General features: G+C 47.9%; 1 protein-coding gene across 2 annotated transcripts in view; it reads left to right on the forward strand.

The window, feature by feature from the left end:
* The window catches only part of SH2D4B (SH2 domain containing 4B), a 63492-nt gene extending 51364 nt beyond the window's left edge, over positions 1-12128 (forward strand). The window contains exons 6-7 of one of the 2 annotated variants that reach the window (XM_086680144.1): positions 4449-4669; positions 8799-12128. In XM_086680144.1, coding sequence (XP_086536270.1) covers positions 4449-4669; positions 8799-8891 — 314 coding nt within the window. In that variant the 3' untranslated portion in view covers positions 8892-12128. The remainder of the gene's footprint in view (positions 1-4448; positions 4670-8798) is intronic. The other variant, XM_025918240.2, reaches the window with a different exon arrangement.
* Positions 12129-14906: the final 2778 nt, after the last annotated feature.

Consider the following 14906-nt stretch of genomic DNA (forward strand, 5'->3'; position numbering starts at 1 on the left):
CTCATTCAGTGCTGACTCCCAGGTGCTGAGCATGGGGCTTGGCTCCTAGAGAGTGCTTAATACATACTTATTAAAGGGAGGAAGGAGAGAAATTACAGGAAACACTACATTTCCCATCGTTGGTGGGTGAGAATTGGCTCAGAAGGGATCTACAGTTGCAGTCTCCAGTGACCATTCCAGAACAGGTGCTGTGGGGCCTCGGCCATGCCCCTCAGCCAGCCCTGGTCACTGGCTGAGGCAGAAAGTTCCCGTGATCCCTGGGGAGCACTGTGCTCGCTCCCCAGTCAGAAGGGGTGAGGTGAAGCTCTCCCTTCTTCCTCAGCCAAGAGGTCGTGGAGTGTTTAGAAGGGGCAGAGGTGGCATGGGTTGGGGTATGGTTAGTGCTTAGGATCAGTACACTTGGCTTAGAGGCCATCCAGGGAGAGAGAGAGGGAGATGGGGAGGGCAGGGTGAACGGGGCAGGAAAATGTGCCAGCTTCTCCTTGTAAGTGTCCCTCGGGGCTCCCAGCCACTAATTCTCTTGGGGGTCAGGTTTGCTGTGAAATGGCCAGTGCCATCCTAAACGATGAAGCTGTACTCCTTTTGGTCTTGGGCCCAGATACAATTTTGATTTCTAGGTTAAGTATCCAAGAGCGGGGCAGGTCTCACAGATGTTTACTATTCCAGACACCCGGAAGAGTCTGCGGGGGGAGGGAGGGAGGTGGTGATGGCAGTGCAGGCTGGGGCCCAGGGACCCGAGCAGTCCCCACCAGAAGAAGTCCTCCTCAGCAGCCTCAGTCTGGGGGGATTGGGTGCTTGGGCAGCACAGCCTGGCAGCACGATGACCAAGGCTGCTACCAGCACAAGGTGACATCCAGTCTTGGCACACGAGCAGCACCCTTGGTGTGGCCAGGACAAACTAGTTACATGTATTGGATGGCCATTGCGGAGGTGCCTGGTGGCTCAGGCGGTTAAGTGGTTGAGTGTCTGACTCTTCATTTCGGCTCAGCCCGTTCAGTGTGAGATCGAGCCCCACGTTGTGCTCTACAAGGAGCATGGAGCCTGCTTGGGATTTTCTCTGCCTCTCCCTCTGCCCCTCCCCTGCTTGCATGCATTCTTTTTTTATAAAAAAAAAAAAAAATTAGATGGCCATTGTGTTCTCAGGTACTGTGGTAAGCACGTTCACACATTAATTTAATGTAGGCTCGAGCAACCTTATGACGTAGATAGTATTAGTGCGACTGCTTAATAGATGAGGACGCCGCCCTGGGTTTCAGAAGCTTAAGTAACCTGCCCAAGGCCACCTGTTGAACAAGTCCCTGAGCTGTGGTTTTAGTCCACGCTCTGGATTACTGCTTCGGACAAGCCCCCCAGCATTCCAGGTCCTTGGGGCACAGACATCAGCTTCTGTGTCAGTGTGGGGCTTCTGGGAAGCAGAAGTGCAAGGGATTTACTGGAAGAAATGCCCATGAAGGATAAAGGGGAGAGGGAGCAGGAGAAGGTGGGGAGTCTTCAGACAGTGGTGCAGGGAGGGAGGGAGGGAGCGAGGGAAGGAGGGGCGGTTGGGGGAGGAGCCTGCTACTGGAGCGCAGCTCAGGGCAAGTCTTGCTGGGGCTGATGGGAAACCCCAGAGCAAGGATTGCTCACTCAGAAGTCCTGCACTGGGTGGGCATGGTGGCTCCAGTACCCTTGTGCTCAGTCATAGAAACCTCTGTGCTCTGAGGCAAGGGTGCCCAGTCTTTTTTTTTTTTTTGATGTTTATTTTACTTTTGACAGAGAGAGAGAGAGAGCAGGGGAGGGGCAGAGAGAGAGAGGGACAGAGGACCTGAAGCAGGCTCTGCGCTGACAGCAGAGAGCCCAGTGCAGGGCTCGAACTCACGAACTGTGGGATCATGACCTGGGCTCAAACTAGGAGTTGGAAGCTTAACTGACTGAGCCACCCAGATGCCCCAAGGGCACTCGGTCTTGTACCCTCTGTGCCAGAAGCAGCCTGGGGAGAATATGCTTCAGCGGTGCGTCCTGAGCAGCAGCTGGAGGCTGTCAGTCCAGACGCTGTTTGCAGCGGAGTCCGTCCTGAGGGTCCCACAGTTGCCACAGGCTCTATCCTTGAGCCGTTCACCGCCTGTTTCCTAGTGTACTGTAGCCTCTGGGCAGGGCGTTATGAAAGCTCGAAGGTGGGTATCCCGTGCAGCCTCCTGGTGTAGAAGTGATTTCCTGACAGGGTTGAGCAGATTGCGCACCGAGTAAAGCGAACTTGCCAAGAGGGCTAGTTGTGGGCAGGAGGGACTGAAATGCAGAAACGAGAGCTTGGCCATTTGGGTCCGGACGGGCACCCTTTTCAAATTCTACCACTCAGAGGGACATCTTTTTCTAACTTGCACAAAGGCGGAGTGTAAGTGATCAGCAGCCTGTGCTTCCCAGGAGAGAAGAGACATCCTTCATTGAGGATTTGGGGTCCGCTGGGACAAAGGGGGCTGGGCTGGGGCTGAGGCTTCTGCACAAGGGGGGCTGGAGGTCAGCAGCCAGTAATGGCTCATGAGAGAGTGAGCGAATGAGCCTAGAGAGGTGGGTGAGATGGGGTCCCGGAGCCCAGTGCCTGTCATTGCTGAGCCGGACTCTGCTGGATTTCAGGGGGGCTATTCAAAGGTTTTAGATGGCAGAGAGACATGACATTGTCCTTTTGGTCTTACTGGTCACTTTCGGGCGGTAAAAAGTCGAGTCCTATTCAAGTTTGACTGTTCAGTCTCCTACCCCATGTAACACTTCTCTCCTCTCCCAGTTTCCAGTCTGGGCTGGGCTTTAGCTTGAGGTGTGGGGAATGGGGTTGGGGGTGACATTTGCTGGTCCCTCTTCCTCCTGAGCCGGCTCTACACTGTCTCACTTTCTTCCCCACCCCAGCTACCTTTAGGGTCTAGGTCCTCTGATGTTGGGGCAGGGAGGTGGGTGAGGGACTGTGCTGAGTCTTGTGACAGATTCCAGGTGGGCCATTTTGGCCCTCTTTTGGCTGTCACTGCTTCCCTGGCCGAAGGCACTAATGCCCTCCCTGGGGGTAGGGGACAGCCCCAGGGTGCACCCTCCTGCCTACGAGGGGTTTGTGTGCGATTCTTCAGGTGTCCTGTGGCAGAAGGGCTCCCTACTTCCTTCCCTTCCTCTCTCTCTTCCTAATTTCCTACTTCTATAGCCTGGTTGGGGAGAGGGTGGCTCACTTGATTGCCTCTTGATAAGTCCTGGGCAAGGAGGAAAGAGGTGGCCCCCATTTGTGTTGGCTGTCTTTAAAAGGGGGACAGGTGACAGTGTGATTGCCTCTATGTCCTCTGCTTTGGGCGCAAGGAAAGTCTGGCCAGATGACCACATGGTGGTGTGTGTGTGGGGGGGGAGGGGAACACTACAGGAAAGTGCAATATTGAAAGAGGTACCAGGGTGCAGCGTGGGACAAGTCACAAGTCCCTGGGTCACAGGGATGAACAGCCCAGCTGCCTTCTACCCCGTGGCTATGTCACTGCCGTAAATGATCCCACTGAATGTATGCAGCGGGTGAACAGGTGGGCGTGTGAACAAGACAGTGTGCTCCTCCTCTCCCCCGAAATAACAGAGGACAACAGCAGCCAACATGTCCCCAGTTGTTCTCAATTTATGAAAGGCTTTCACGAACTTTATCTGACTTGAAAGTTGTGAGGTGCCCTCGAAGTGGATGGATTAAGATGATCACTTAAACGTCGAAGGACACCGCAGAAGTTGAGGGGTTGGCTGAACATCCCGTAGCCCGGGTGAAGGCAGGGGTCAGTAGGTAATCTAGGTTTTCTGGCTCCTGCCCTCTTCCCACTGCCCTGCCCTCAGAGGCGGACCCACTGCACGCATGGCTTCCTGTGCTCTATCCAGATGAGCGCAGCTCCCTAAAAGCCCTGCTGGAGATAGCCACTGGCGAATACTCGACTCCAGGGCCAGACCGCCTTTCATACTGTGGTGAAGGCACATTGTGAAGGACTGTAGAAAATTTTGTCCTTTGAGCTGTTTGCCTGGTGTCCGCAGGTGGATGGAGGAAGCCCTCTTTCTTCTTCAGAGAACGTGCTGTGTTCAGGCGCTCATTCACGGGTACAGGAAAGGTAACTGGGGTAGTAATCGTAAGTCCCTCCAGTGTTGTTATCAAAGCAGGACTCTTATTTGTAATTGATAGATGCTATAATCCTGGCTCATTGCTAATTCTTTGCTTACCCAGTTAATCCAAGTTAGTGTGGCATAATTTGGAGGAAAGAATGCTAAACTCAGGTCCTAGTAGGAATTCTGCCCAGACAGCTTGTTCTGGGCCAAGATGAGCCCACTGTGGAATGAGGCAAGTACCTGAGCCCCCCCCCCGCAGCCTCCCTTCCTGACACCCTTGAAGGAGGATGAGGGGCAGGGATGAGTGGAGGAGAGTGGCAGGGGAAGGTTTGCTGAACCTATGGCCTTTTTTTCCCCCTCTTTTAAACCAGGAATTATTAGCCGAGAAGATGCAGAAGATCTCCTTGAGAACATGACAGAGGGAGCATTTTTGGTCCGGGTCAGTGAGAAAATCTGGGGTTATACCCTATCCTATCGCCTGCAGAAAGGGTTCAAGCACTTTCTTGTGGATGCCTCTGGAGATTTTTACAGCTTCCTGGGAGTGGACCCCAATCGCCATGCGACGCTCACTGATCTCATTGATTTCCACAAGGTATCCCTCCTAGGGGTGCTGGTTGAGAGATGGGACTGGTAGAAACTTGAGCTGAAGGAGAGCCAGGTTGTAGGTGTTCTGAGAGAGGAGGTGGAGAGGGAGCACGCAGCCCCCGAAGGTCTGTAGGATCACAGGAACATGGAACATTGGGGTGGAAGAGAGTACAGTTGTCTAGACAGGCTCTGGGACCTTCTGTTTTTCTCTCTGGCTTACCCCCTGACTGATACAGGCACCTGGTCCCTAGCGTCTTCTCACCTCGAGTAGCTGAGGGCTTCCTACTGTCAACACTTAGGAGCTGATTGACTCACCTTCAGTCCAAACCTGCATCTCACCTACAACTCATCCCTAGGATGTCCTGCTTGAGAACATTCTAGGCAGGTCTCTGGCAGCTCTGTAGGGTTAGCTGAAGCCTAGCTGTCAGCCCCGTGGTTTGAGAAGCTTTTCTAGTAGAGTTACCATGTCTCTTGTTCCAACTACAGCTTTACCACTTGGTATGTGTATGACCTTGGGTAGGTTCCTTAGCCCTCCCTGAACCTGAGTTTCCTAACCAGGCAAATGGATGTAAATAGTACTTAGTTCAGATCCTGTGACCATTAGATGAGGCAGTGTACATAACAGTGCTCTGTAACTGGGAAGCGGTATGGAAGTTCTTGTTTTCCAGAACCCTGTCTTGTTATTTGTCCCCTGCTGTAGACCTCTCATTGGGAAAGATGTTGCCTTCCGAACAATATATTTAGACAGGAGCAACTTTTGTGTTGATGTGGCTGTTGGCACGGTGGTAACTGGTAGCTGGGAGAAAGCCTAAGATGGAACTCGATGGCCCAGAAGGGTGGGGGAGGGATTCCGAGAGACAGAGTGGTGGGAGCTCACCATCTCCCTGAGCTTTGCACCTGCGGAAAGGTTCTCAGGGTTACTTGACCATCTCACTGGGTTTTTGCTGTAATAGGGACTCTTGGATTTGCATTGTTTTCTCTTCATGGATGTTCCCAGGGCTCTGAGGACAGCTCCTGACTTGACCTTGTAAGTCAAGCACATAGACAATCACCCGTTTACAAATACCTAGACATTGGCTGGAGAGTACGGCTGGAAAACTGGACTCACCAGGTTGAAGGCAGATTTCTACCTGTGTCGGGAACAGTCTTGTAACAATTCTAGGAAAGAGAGAGCGAGGGCATGTGTGGATGTTGGCACCTTCTCTGTATCCGGCATTGTGCCTGTTGCTGTACATCATGGTCTCACGTAATCTTCATGGCAGCTCTGTGAGGGAGGCATATTTCACAGATCAGGAAACCAAAGCCAGGGAGCTTGGGTAGCTTCCCTAAGTTTTCGTGGCTGGTACCACTAGGTCCAGCAGTTAATCCTCAGGCTGTCTGCCTCTAAAGCTTGTGCCTTTTCCCTCTCTACCACACTGCTTGGTTTTCCCTATCAAATATAATGTGCCTTGAGCAGCGACGAACTTCTTGCCCCTGGAAGTGTTTAGGCAAAGGGAAAAGGTCCGTCTCTCGGAGATGCTGTGCTATGGTTCCTGCACAGGAAGGCTTGAACAGTATCTTTGAAGGTCTTTATTCTCTTCCGAATCTGGGGTTGGAGACTGCCAATCCAATTTTGTTTCTTTCACAAAAGGGAGAGCTCATCTATGCCCATGTGGCAATCTGATGGCCAGCGTGTGTAAATTAAAATTTTAATTACACAACTAATTTATGATTACATTCTAAGAAAAATCAGATACAGTACAAGGTGAGAACCTTGTTCTTTAAAGATTTTTTTAAGTTTATTTATTTTGAGAGAGAGAGAGCGCAAGCAGGGAAGGGGCAGGGAGAGAGGGAGAGAGCGAGAATCCAAAGAAGGCCCTGCACCGTCAGCACAGAGCTTGATGCAGGGCTCAAACTGACAAACCATGAGATATGACCTAACCTAAAGTCTGACACTTAACTGACTGAGCCACCCAGACGCCCTGTGCCTTGTTCATTTAATATCCCCACTTCCCCTGGGTGGCTTGGTCGGTTAAGCGTCCGACTTTGGCTCAGGTCATGATCTCACAGTCCATGAGTTCGAGCCCCGCGTCGGGCTCTGTGCTGACCGCTCAGAGCCTGGAGCCTGTTTCAGATTCTGTGTCTCCCTCTCTCTCTGCCCCTCCCCTGTTCATGCTGTGTCTCTCTCTGTCTCAAAAATAAATAAACGTTAAAAAAAATTAAAAAAAAAACTGACAAAATAACCCCCACGTGGGGCTCTGTGCTGACAGTTCAGAGCTTGGAGCCTGCTTTGGATTCTGCTTCTCTCTCTCTGCCCCTCTCCCACTCACACTTTGTCTCTGTCCCTCAAAAATAAATATTAAAATCCCCACTTCCATCCTCCACCTTGAATTATTAGTTTGCCATGTATCTATCCGAGTATTTCCTGGGTATTAACATAGAAATTTATGTACATAAGGAAATACATAGTTGTGTTAATTTTCACATAAACTGGACAATTCTTTACTTAATAGCTCAGCAATATGATTGTTTTGTTTAACACAATATATCATATGGTATATTTTTTGAAAGCATGGTCCCTGGAAGCAGGCTGCTAAGTTTTAAATCCCAACTTCATTACTGTGTGTGATTGCAGGCAACTACTGATGATTTGATGCTTTAGTTTCCTCCTCAGTAAAATGGGTTTCAAAATAGCACTCGCCTCCTTAGGGTCACTGGCAGGTTTCACTGAGAGAGCACTGTGTAAATTGCCGAAACAGTATACCTGACATTTGTAAGTGATCAGGACGTTGGCTGTTACTGAAACGTTTCTGTTCAGTCCACACACCACATCCTTGTACGTGCCCCATGGTGTTCCGGAATGGCCACTTAGTCAGCTTCCAGGCTCCCACGATCACAAACGGGGCTGCAGAGATTTGCTTGTCTGTGTCTATGTCACTTAGGGCGCATGTGCAAGGATTTCTCTGGATGGATCCCTCGTACTGGGATTGCTGGATAGAAGATTATGCACATTTTAATTTGAAAAGATCTGCCAGATTGCCCTCCAAAAACATAGCGCCAATTCATGCTTCTGCCAAAGTGAGATGAGGCTGTTTCCCCACACTGCTGCCAGCCCTGGGGATTATCAGTCATTTTAATTTTTTCCCATTAGATGGGCAGATGCTGTATCTCCTTGTTGATTAGCTTGCATTTCTCTGATTCCTACTGGCACAGAAGATCTTTTCATATGTTTACTGGCCACTTGGATTTCTGCTGGGGATTGTCTGTTCCTGTCTTCTGTCCATTTTCTACTTAGACATCTCCTTTCTTACTGATGTGTCAATTCTTCAGCAACAGAATCGCTCTTTAGTTATGTCCATCCTGCCCCTCAGGTCTTCTATGGAAATTTTTATTTAAATGGGCATTCTTTTCATTTCCAGGTTCTTTAATTTTGAAAAAAAATATAGCCCATTCTTATCTCATGGATGATTTATGTTCTTATGTTCTCCTGAGGCGATTAATACCCATCCCTTAAAGGCTCCTTCCGTTTGTTTTATAAACTTGACCTTCTCTTCAATGTCCATTCTGTTGTTGAGTTTGGCATCTTTCTTTTATAGGTGTGATTTTTCCTTAAATATTTATAGATTTTGAGCTATGAGGTGGTGTCTGAACTTGAAATTTCCTGTTTATCCATCAATGGATGTAGTCCCCATTTCCCAAATCTGTTCTCTCCATGCTGTAAGGGTTGGAGTTGATAGTGAGTAGCTAGCTCATCTTTTGGGCATGGGAGTGTAGGAGCTTTGGTGGTCTCTCCTCGCTTCTGATCTGCCCAAGGCAAAGACCTTTGCTGTCTGGGGTTCCCCAGCCCCTGCCCTACGTTATCTCCTCCGACAATCTCATCCTGTAGGTCTTTTGGTTTTTCAGTACTCTTTAACATTTAGCTTTGTGGATGGCCTTCCTTCTTATTTTCCCGTGTTGGATTTCTTTCCATTTTCCCAATATGGATTTACTTCTTTTTAAAAGCAGATTTTTTTTTCCCTGTCATTTCTATAAATTTGAGTGAGGAGAAGGCAGATACATATTCATAGACTTTCTACCTTGAACTGGTCTCTCTCTGGCGGATGTTTATTTCCCTTGCTTGATTATAAGTGCTCTTTCCTTTTTGTTTTCCCTTTTAGGAGGAAATTATCACTGTTTCAGGGGGAGAGCTGCTGCAGGAACCCTGTGGACAGAGGGACAGCCCGCCAGACTACCATCTGTTGTTTGAATGATTTTTTTCCCCCTTACCAATTGGACTTCTTTGGGCATCCAGTTTTTGAACTCAACTTAAGAATTTCCCAGCTCAAATCCTTCCTTATGGCCTTCTGGAATATCCACCACCATCCAGTGGATTAAGTAGATTAGTATGCCTCAAGGGATATGAAATATATGGCATATGTGCTATCGGTCCCTGTCCCAATGCCCAGGACAGAAATTGCAAATAGCTGCTGCAACTCTTTCACGAAGAGTTTAGTTATGACTTCAGAAGAGAAGCCTATCTGCCCTAAATCGAGCTCCTAGAGCACACGGACCATGTTTTAATAATCGAAAATAATTCCAGTGCCGAACTCTGATTTTAACATATGGTAGGCATTCGATAAATATTTGTTTGAATGAATGCAGTTCTTCTGAAAGTTTTCCAACACTAATCAGCAGTCGTTTCTAGTAAGTTATTTCCTACCTGTTCTGTTTATAAAGTCATGGAGAGGATGGAAGAAACGTTGCAAAGAATTTATATGGAAAATAGAGACGCTGCGTCTTTAATGGTGTATGTTATTGCCCTCATTGATTTTACCGTTGGAATTACCCAAGGCTTCTGAGACCCCGCTTCCAGAATAGGTGACGGATGCTGCCCTGCCTTCCTTATTTGCCACCCCTGCTTGGTCTTGGAAGCATATCTTGACCCTGGTTTTACAATATTGAGGCAGTGGTTTCATGCAGTCCCAATAAATGTGCCCAAAACCTGGGGTGAATTATAAATCCAAAAAAGCCTTTGCTCTCTAGGATTTACCCCTCTTTATGCAGGTTATTTAAATGATTACTTCTGCCTTTACGGTCCTTTGGACATTGATCCTTGTGTTCACTTACTCTGGCTATGTTTTTCATATCAACAGGATTCTTCCAGTGACCCTGAATAACTCTCAGGGGCAGTGTCTTTGCCCACACTCTGCCTTCACGTTTATGGACATATGTGTAGAGACAGCATGTTGTGATGGGAATATTATAGTGGCATCAAGCAGACTTGCGTTCAACTCCCCACCCTGGACCTTACTAGTATTGTAATGCTAGAAGCCCCGTATTTGGTGGGAGTGGGAGGATGGATGGACTTTGTGCCTTGTCGGTGGACAGGCATACGTTACTTGATGGTCACGTCACACATATCTTACGTCACACACCTCTCACATCATGCATCTCTTCCGTCACGTTATCTCTTACGCTCCATTTCCTCTCTTGCCTCTTCTCTTCACATCCTTGGCTGCTTATTATGCCCTGGTCACCATCACTGCAATCAGTTCTGCATGGACTCTGTTTTTCACCACTGGGCCCATCAGCTTCATTTGAGATAAGCCAACGCCACCTGGCCCCACGTGGGGCTCTGGGCCTCTCATCCCCTATGGCTGCAGACGCAGAAGACACCAGAAAACCAGCAGGAGCAGGGCAGTTAACTCCCCATGCGGTGAAGCTTGCATCAATGGGAGACAGCAGCTTGAGGATTAGTTCTTCTGTCTTCCTCCTCCGGGGGGGCTGTTTGGACCGGCAGCTCTTCCTATGACCTCTGGGAAAACAGTCCTGCAAGATGGAGCAACTAGTCCCGATGGAACCAAGGAGCAGCCGGATGAGGCCCACCCCCTCCTGTGTGGCCCCCCTCCTTCCCCGCCTCGCTCTCCTGCTCCCCCCCCCCCCAGGATGGCACTCTTGAGCTGAATGACACCACAGAGGCATTTGCCGCAGGCTCTGCCTCTTAGGGAAAGCCAGGGAAGGCCCCATCGTACAGATGTGTTCGATAATGTCAGCTTTGCAACCTGGCGCCCTTCTGCCGTCTCACAGGGCCCCTGAATGAATAAAACCAAGGGAAGGCAGGAAGCCGGCTTCCTGAATACGGAAGCGCTTTAAAACTGGTACCGATTATGGTTCGATTCTCTTCTATTAGACGTCGAGTGGCCTCAGACGAGCTGAATTTTAGTTTTGGCCATGCTACTTACAAACTATGTGACTTTGTTCAAGTCAGTTAACCCCATGAAAGCTTCTCAGTATACTGAGAAGAGAGCTTTTTGTGTGGCTGTCACTGGTTTTTTTGGAGGGTCAGTTACATGAGCAGTAGAAAAGCTTCATCTAAATGGAAAGCATTGCTAATAACAACCCCACTAACAGCAACAATTATTCTGGGCTCAGCAGCGATGTGTCAGGGGAACATGGTGTTGATTTTCAAGGTGTTAGAGGAAGCTTCTTATTCCAAGAACTAGCAGCAGCTCTGAAAGCAGACCAAGGGTTGAGAACCTGAACCCCTGAGCTGTTGTTTCTGTCGCTCCTAATTAATATGTGAGAGACAACAGCTGGGTTTTCCATGCCTAACACATTTATTTCATTCAGTTTGGGGCCTGCACTTTCTGCACATCTCATATATTTTAGGTTTTACCTGGCCTTAAAATAAATTCCTCGTAAGTTGTCCTGCAAATGAAATTACTGTCTGGAAAACTGCAATTTCATCTTGAGAGTTTTATTATGCTAATAAATGTCAGGATTCTCAAATAAAGGGATTGGCTTTTTTTTTTTTTTCCCCTCCCCGAGCCTTGCAAATATAATGAAAAACAGTCAGTCAGCTACAAGATTCCGCAGAGAGAAAATTTACAGTCTGGAACTAGAAAGAGAAGTTGTAAAAAACACTAGGCAACTTATTGGAAGATAAACGTCGACGAATGGAAGGGTGACTTGGGGTCCCGGTCAGGGAGAGCCCTATGTGGCTGAGCTGGGGAGCTGGACACCTGGGGTGCAGGGGTCTGGGGAGCATAGGCTGCAAGTGGCTTCTGGGAGTGGGAATGGAGCCCTGGACATGAAGACCCGGGTGCCTGGGGAGTGTGGCCCTTTTTTATACCCTTGAACCCTTCGTTAGCCTGAGGACCAAATCTGGAGCCAGAAAGACCTCTGTTCGGTGACCCTAGACAAGTGTTTCCAATTCTCTGGGCCATCGTTTCCTCTGTGAAATGGGGTAAACCATGACTGTCTCAGATGGTGGCCTGTGAAAATGTAGTCGACCCTTGAATAATGTGGGGGTGTGGGGTACCGGCCCCCCACACGCTCAAAAATCCACATAGAACTTTTGAGTAACCTCAAACTTAACTACTAATAGCCTGTTGTTGACAGAAGCCTTACCAATAACATAAACGGCCAATGAAACACCTACTTTTTTATATGTATCATATACTGTATTTTTACAATAAAGAACCTAGAGAAAAGAAAATGTTATTAAGAAAATCATACTGGGGGCACCTGGATGGTTCAGTTGGTTGAGTGTCTGACCCTTGATTTTGGCTCAGGTCATGATCCTAGGGTCGTGGGATTGAGTCCTATGTCGGGCTCTGTGCTGAGCATGGAACCTGCTTGAGGTTCTTTCTCTCTCTCTCTCTCTCTCTCTCCTCCCCCCCCCCCTTTGGCCCTTTCCCATGCTCATGCTCCCCCTCCATCTTTAAAATTAAAAAGATAATAATAAAAAAAATAGAAAAATAAGAAAATCATACTGAAGAGAAAATACATTTAGAGCACTGTATTTATTGGGGGGAAAACCGCGTATAAGTGTACCTGTGTAGTTCAAACCCATGTGGTTCAAGCATCAACTGTCACATGATGTGAGATTTTGTAATAGTAATGACAAATTCTGTTTCAGCTGTGTGTGTGTGTGTGTATGTACTCACAATCATGCTGAGGCAGACAATGCTATCATCTCCACCTTGCGCATGGGGAAACTGAAGCACAGAGGAGTTTAGGACCTCCCCAGCGTTACCTGTCTGGGAATTCGTATTTTAGAGCTGGGATTTGCCAACCTGGCTTCAGAGTCCGCGTAGACCTTAAACCAGTGCTTCTCAAACTCAGGTGTGCAAATCAGACACAAAGGGATGTTCTTAAAATGCAGATTCTCCTTGCGTGCATCTGGGGTGGGGCTTGAGGTTCTGTATTTCTAATGAGCCCTTGGGTGCTGCTGATGTTGCTGAACTGTCTGCCACACTTTGAGAAACCAGCTTTGAAAGCAGGGCTTTGCAAACCATTGCTACAGGCCAAATTTGGCCTGAGGCCCTATGTTTCTACAGCCTAAGTAAGAGCCAAGAGTGGTTTGTACATTTTCAAGTGGTTGGAAAAAAAGTTAAAAAGAAGAATAACATTTTATGACCTGTGAAAATTTTATTACATTCAAATTTCAGCACTCATAAAGAAAGTTTTATTGGAAGAGAGCCACGCTCATTTGTTGACATCGCGTCTTTGGCTGTGTAGGGCCTGGAAAGCCTGAAATAGTTACCGTCTGGCCCTTTACAGAGAATGCGTGCTGACCCTGGCTTTAAATTATGTGCATATGTCACGAATTATTTTGCTCTCTTGGTCTGCTTTATCTAAATCTACTCTTAGGAGCGATTCTCACACTATATTTATACCCTGAACAAAATGTGTTACATTTCCCTATAGCGTTCCTATGTAAAAAAAATTTTTTTTTTAATGTTTATTTATTTTTGAGACAGAGAGAGACAGAGCATGAACGGGGGAGGGTCAGAGAGAGAGGGAGACACGGAATCTGAAACAGGCTCCAGGCTCTGAGCGGTCAGCACAGAGCCCGACGCGGGGCTCGAACTCACGGAGTGTGAGATCGTGACCTGAGCCGAAGTCGGCCGCTTAACCGACTGAGCCACCCAGGCGCCCCTAGCGTTCCTATTTTAAATACAATACATCTCACCCCCTCTCTGGTAACCAGAAAGGAGGCTCATTTCTTTGACAAAGGGTTTTAACCAAATGTAAGCCAGTAACTATCATGGCTATATAGATGCTTCACGTGGACATTGAATCATTTGCCTCTAAATTTATCATCCTTTCTTACACTTAACTGTGCCTATGTCTGTTTTGCCCTTCTGTCTGTGCGGTCGCCGAGGTCCGACAATGTCATATTTACTGGTGTGTTTTATCATGCGTGCAACAGTGGATGTTGTTGGGATGTGTTTGTTATAGATTCGGGACAAATGGACTATGCAGATCTCAAAGCCTTGCTTTACCCTTGACAGGAGCCCCATAGTCGAAAATCACAGGCTGAGCTAAATGATGGCTGCCTTGGGTTGGAATCTCGAACCCACTACTTTCAGTTGTCGAGAGGGACGAACCAACCAACCAACGAGACTGAAAAGGTCAGAGACAGCCCATCTAATAGCTAGGGTGGGATGGGCGAACTGAGAATTAAAACAGAAATCGCATCTTGGCAAAGCTGTTCTGTGACTTGCCAAACGTAGACTGAACTCAGCCACAGCAGGCCAGAGAACTGCCTGAGCCCAAACTCTTTTAGCTTGTTTGTGCAGACTTGTGTGTTCTCACAGGACGTCAGATGCGCTGATCTAGCGGTCACTCTGCGTGACTTTTTTTTATTATGGTAAAATATACGTAACATAAAATTTACCATTTGAATGCACTCGGCACCCTGCCCGTGCACGGAACACTTCATCTTGTAAAACTGACGCTCGGTACCCATTAAACAATAACTCCCCATTCTCCCCTCCCTCTGGCCCCTGGGAATCAGCCTTCTACTTTCTGTCTGTTTTAATTGGATAACTCTAGGTAGCTTATATAAGTGGAATCATTCTGTATTTGGCTTTTTGTCACTTGGCATGATTTCTCCAAGGTTCGTCCGTGTTGTAGCATGTGTAAGTATTGTCTTCCTTTTGAAGGCTGAGTAGTATCCCCTTGTATGTATGTACCACGTTGTGCTTATCCATTCATCCATCCGTGGACGTTTGGGCTGCTTCTGCCTTTTGGCCATTGTGAAAATCATCCCGCTAGGAAAACTCCCTGGTTTACAGATTCTGACCAATCCCTGCCCAAGCCGTTTCCAGTCTCAATAAGAAACCTTGCCTAACTCCCGCCTTACGAGAAGTTCATGATTCCTCAGGTCTGTGCTCTTTCTTGTCGCAATAAGCTAATAAACCTAACTTGGGTTACACGTATGCTCTAGGTGGGCTTTAGCTGGTGGGCTTTAAAACGATGTTATCTGTGAAGCATGG

This window comes from Puma concolor, chromosome D2, assembly GCF_028749965.1.
Source record: "Puma concolor isolate L17-30 chromosome D2, mPumCon1.1.hap2, whole genome shotgun sequence".
NCBI lineage: Eukaryota > Metazoa > Chordata > Mammalia > Carnivora > Felidae > Puma > Puma concolor.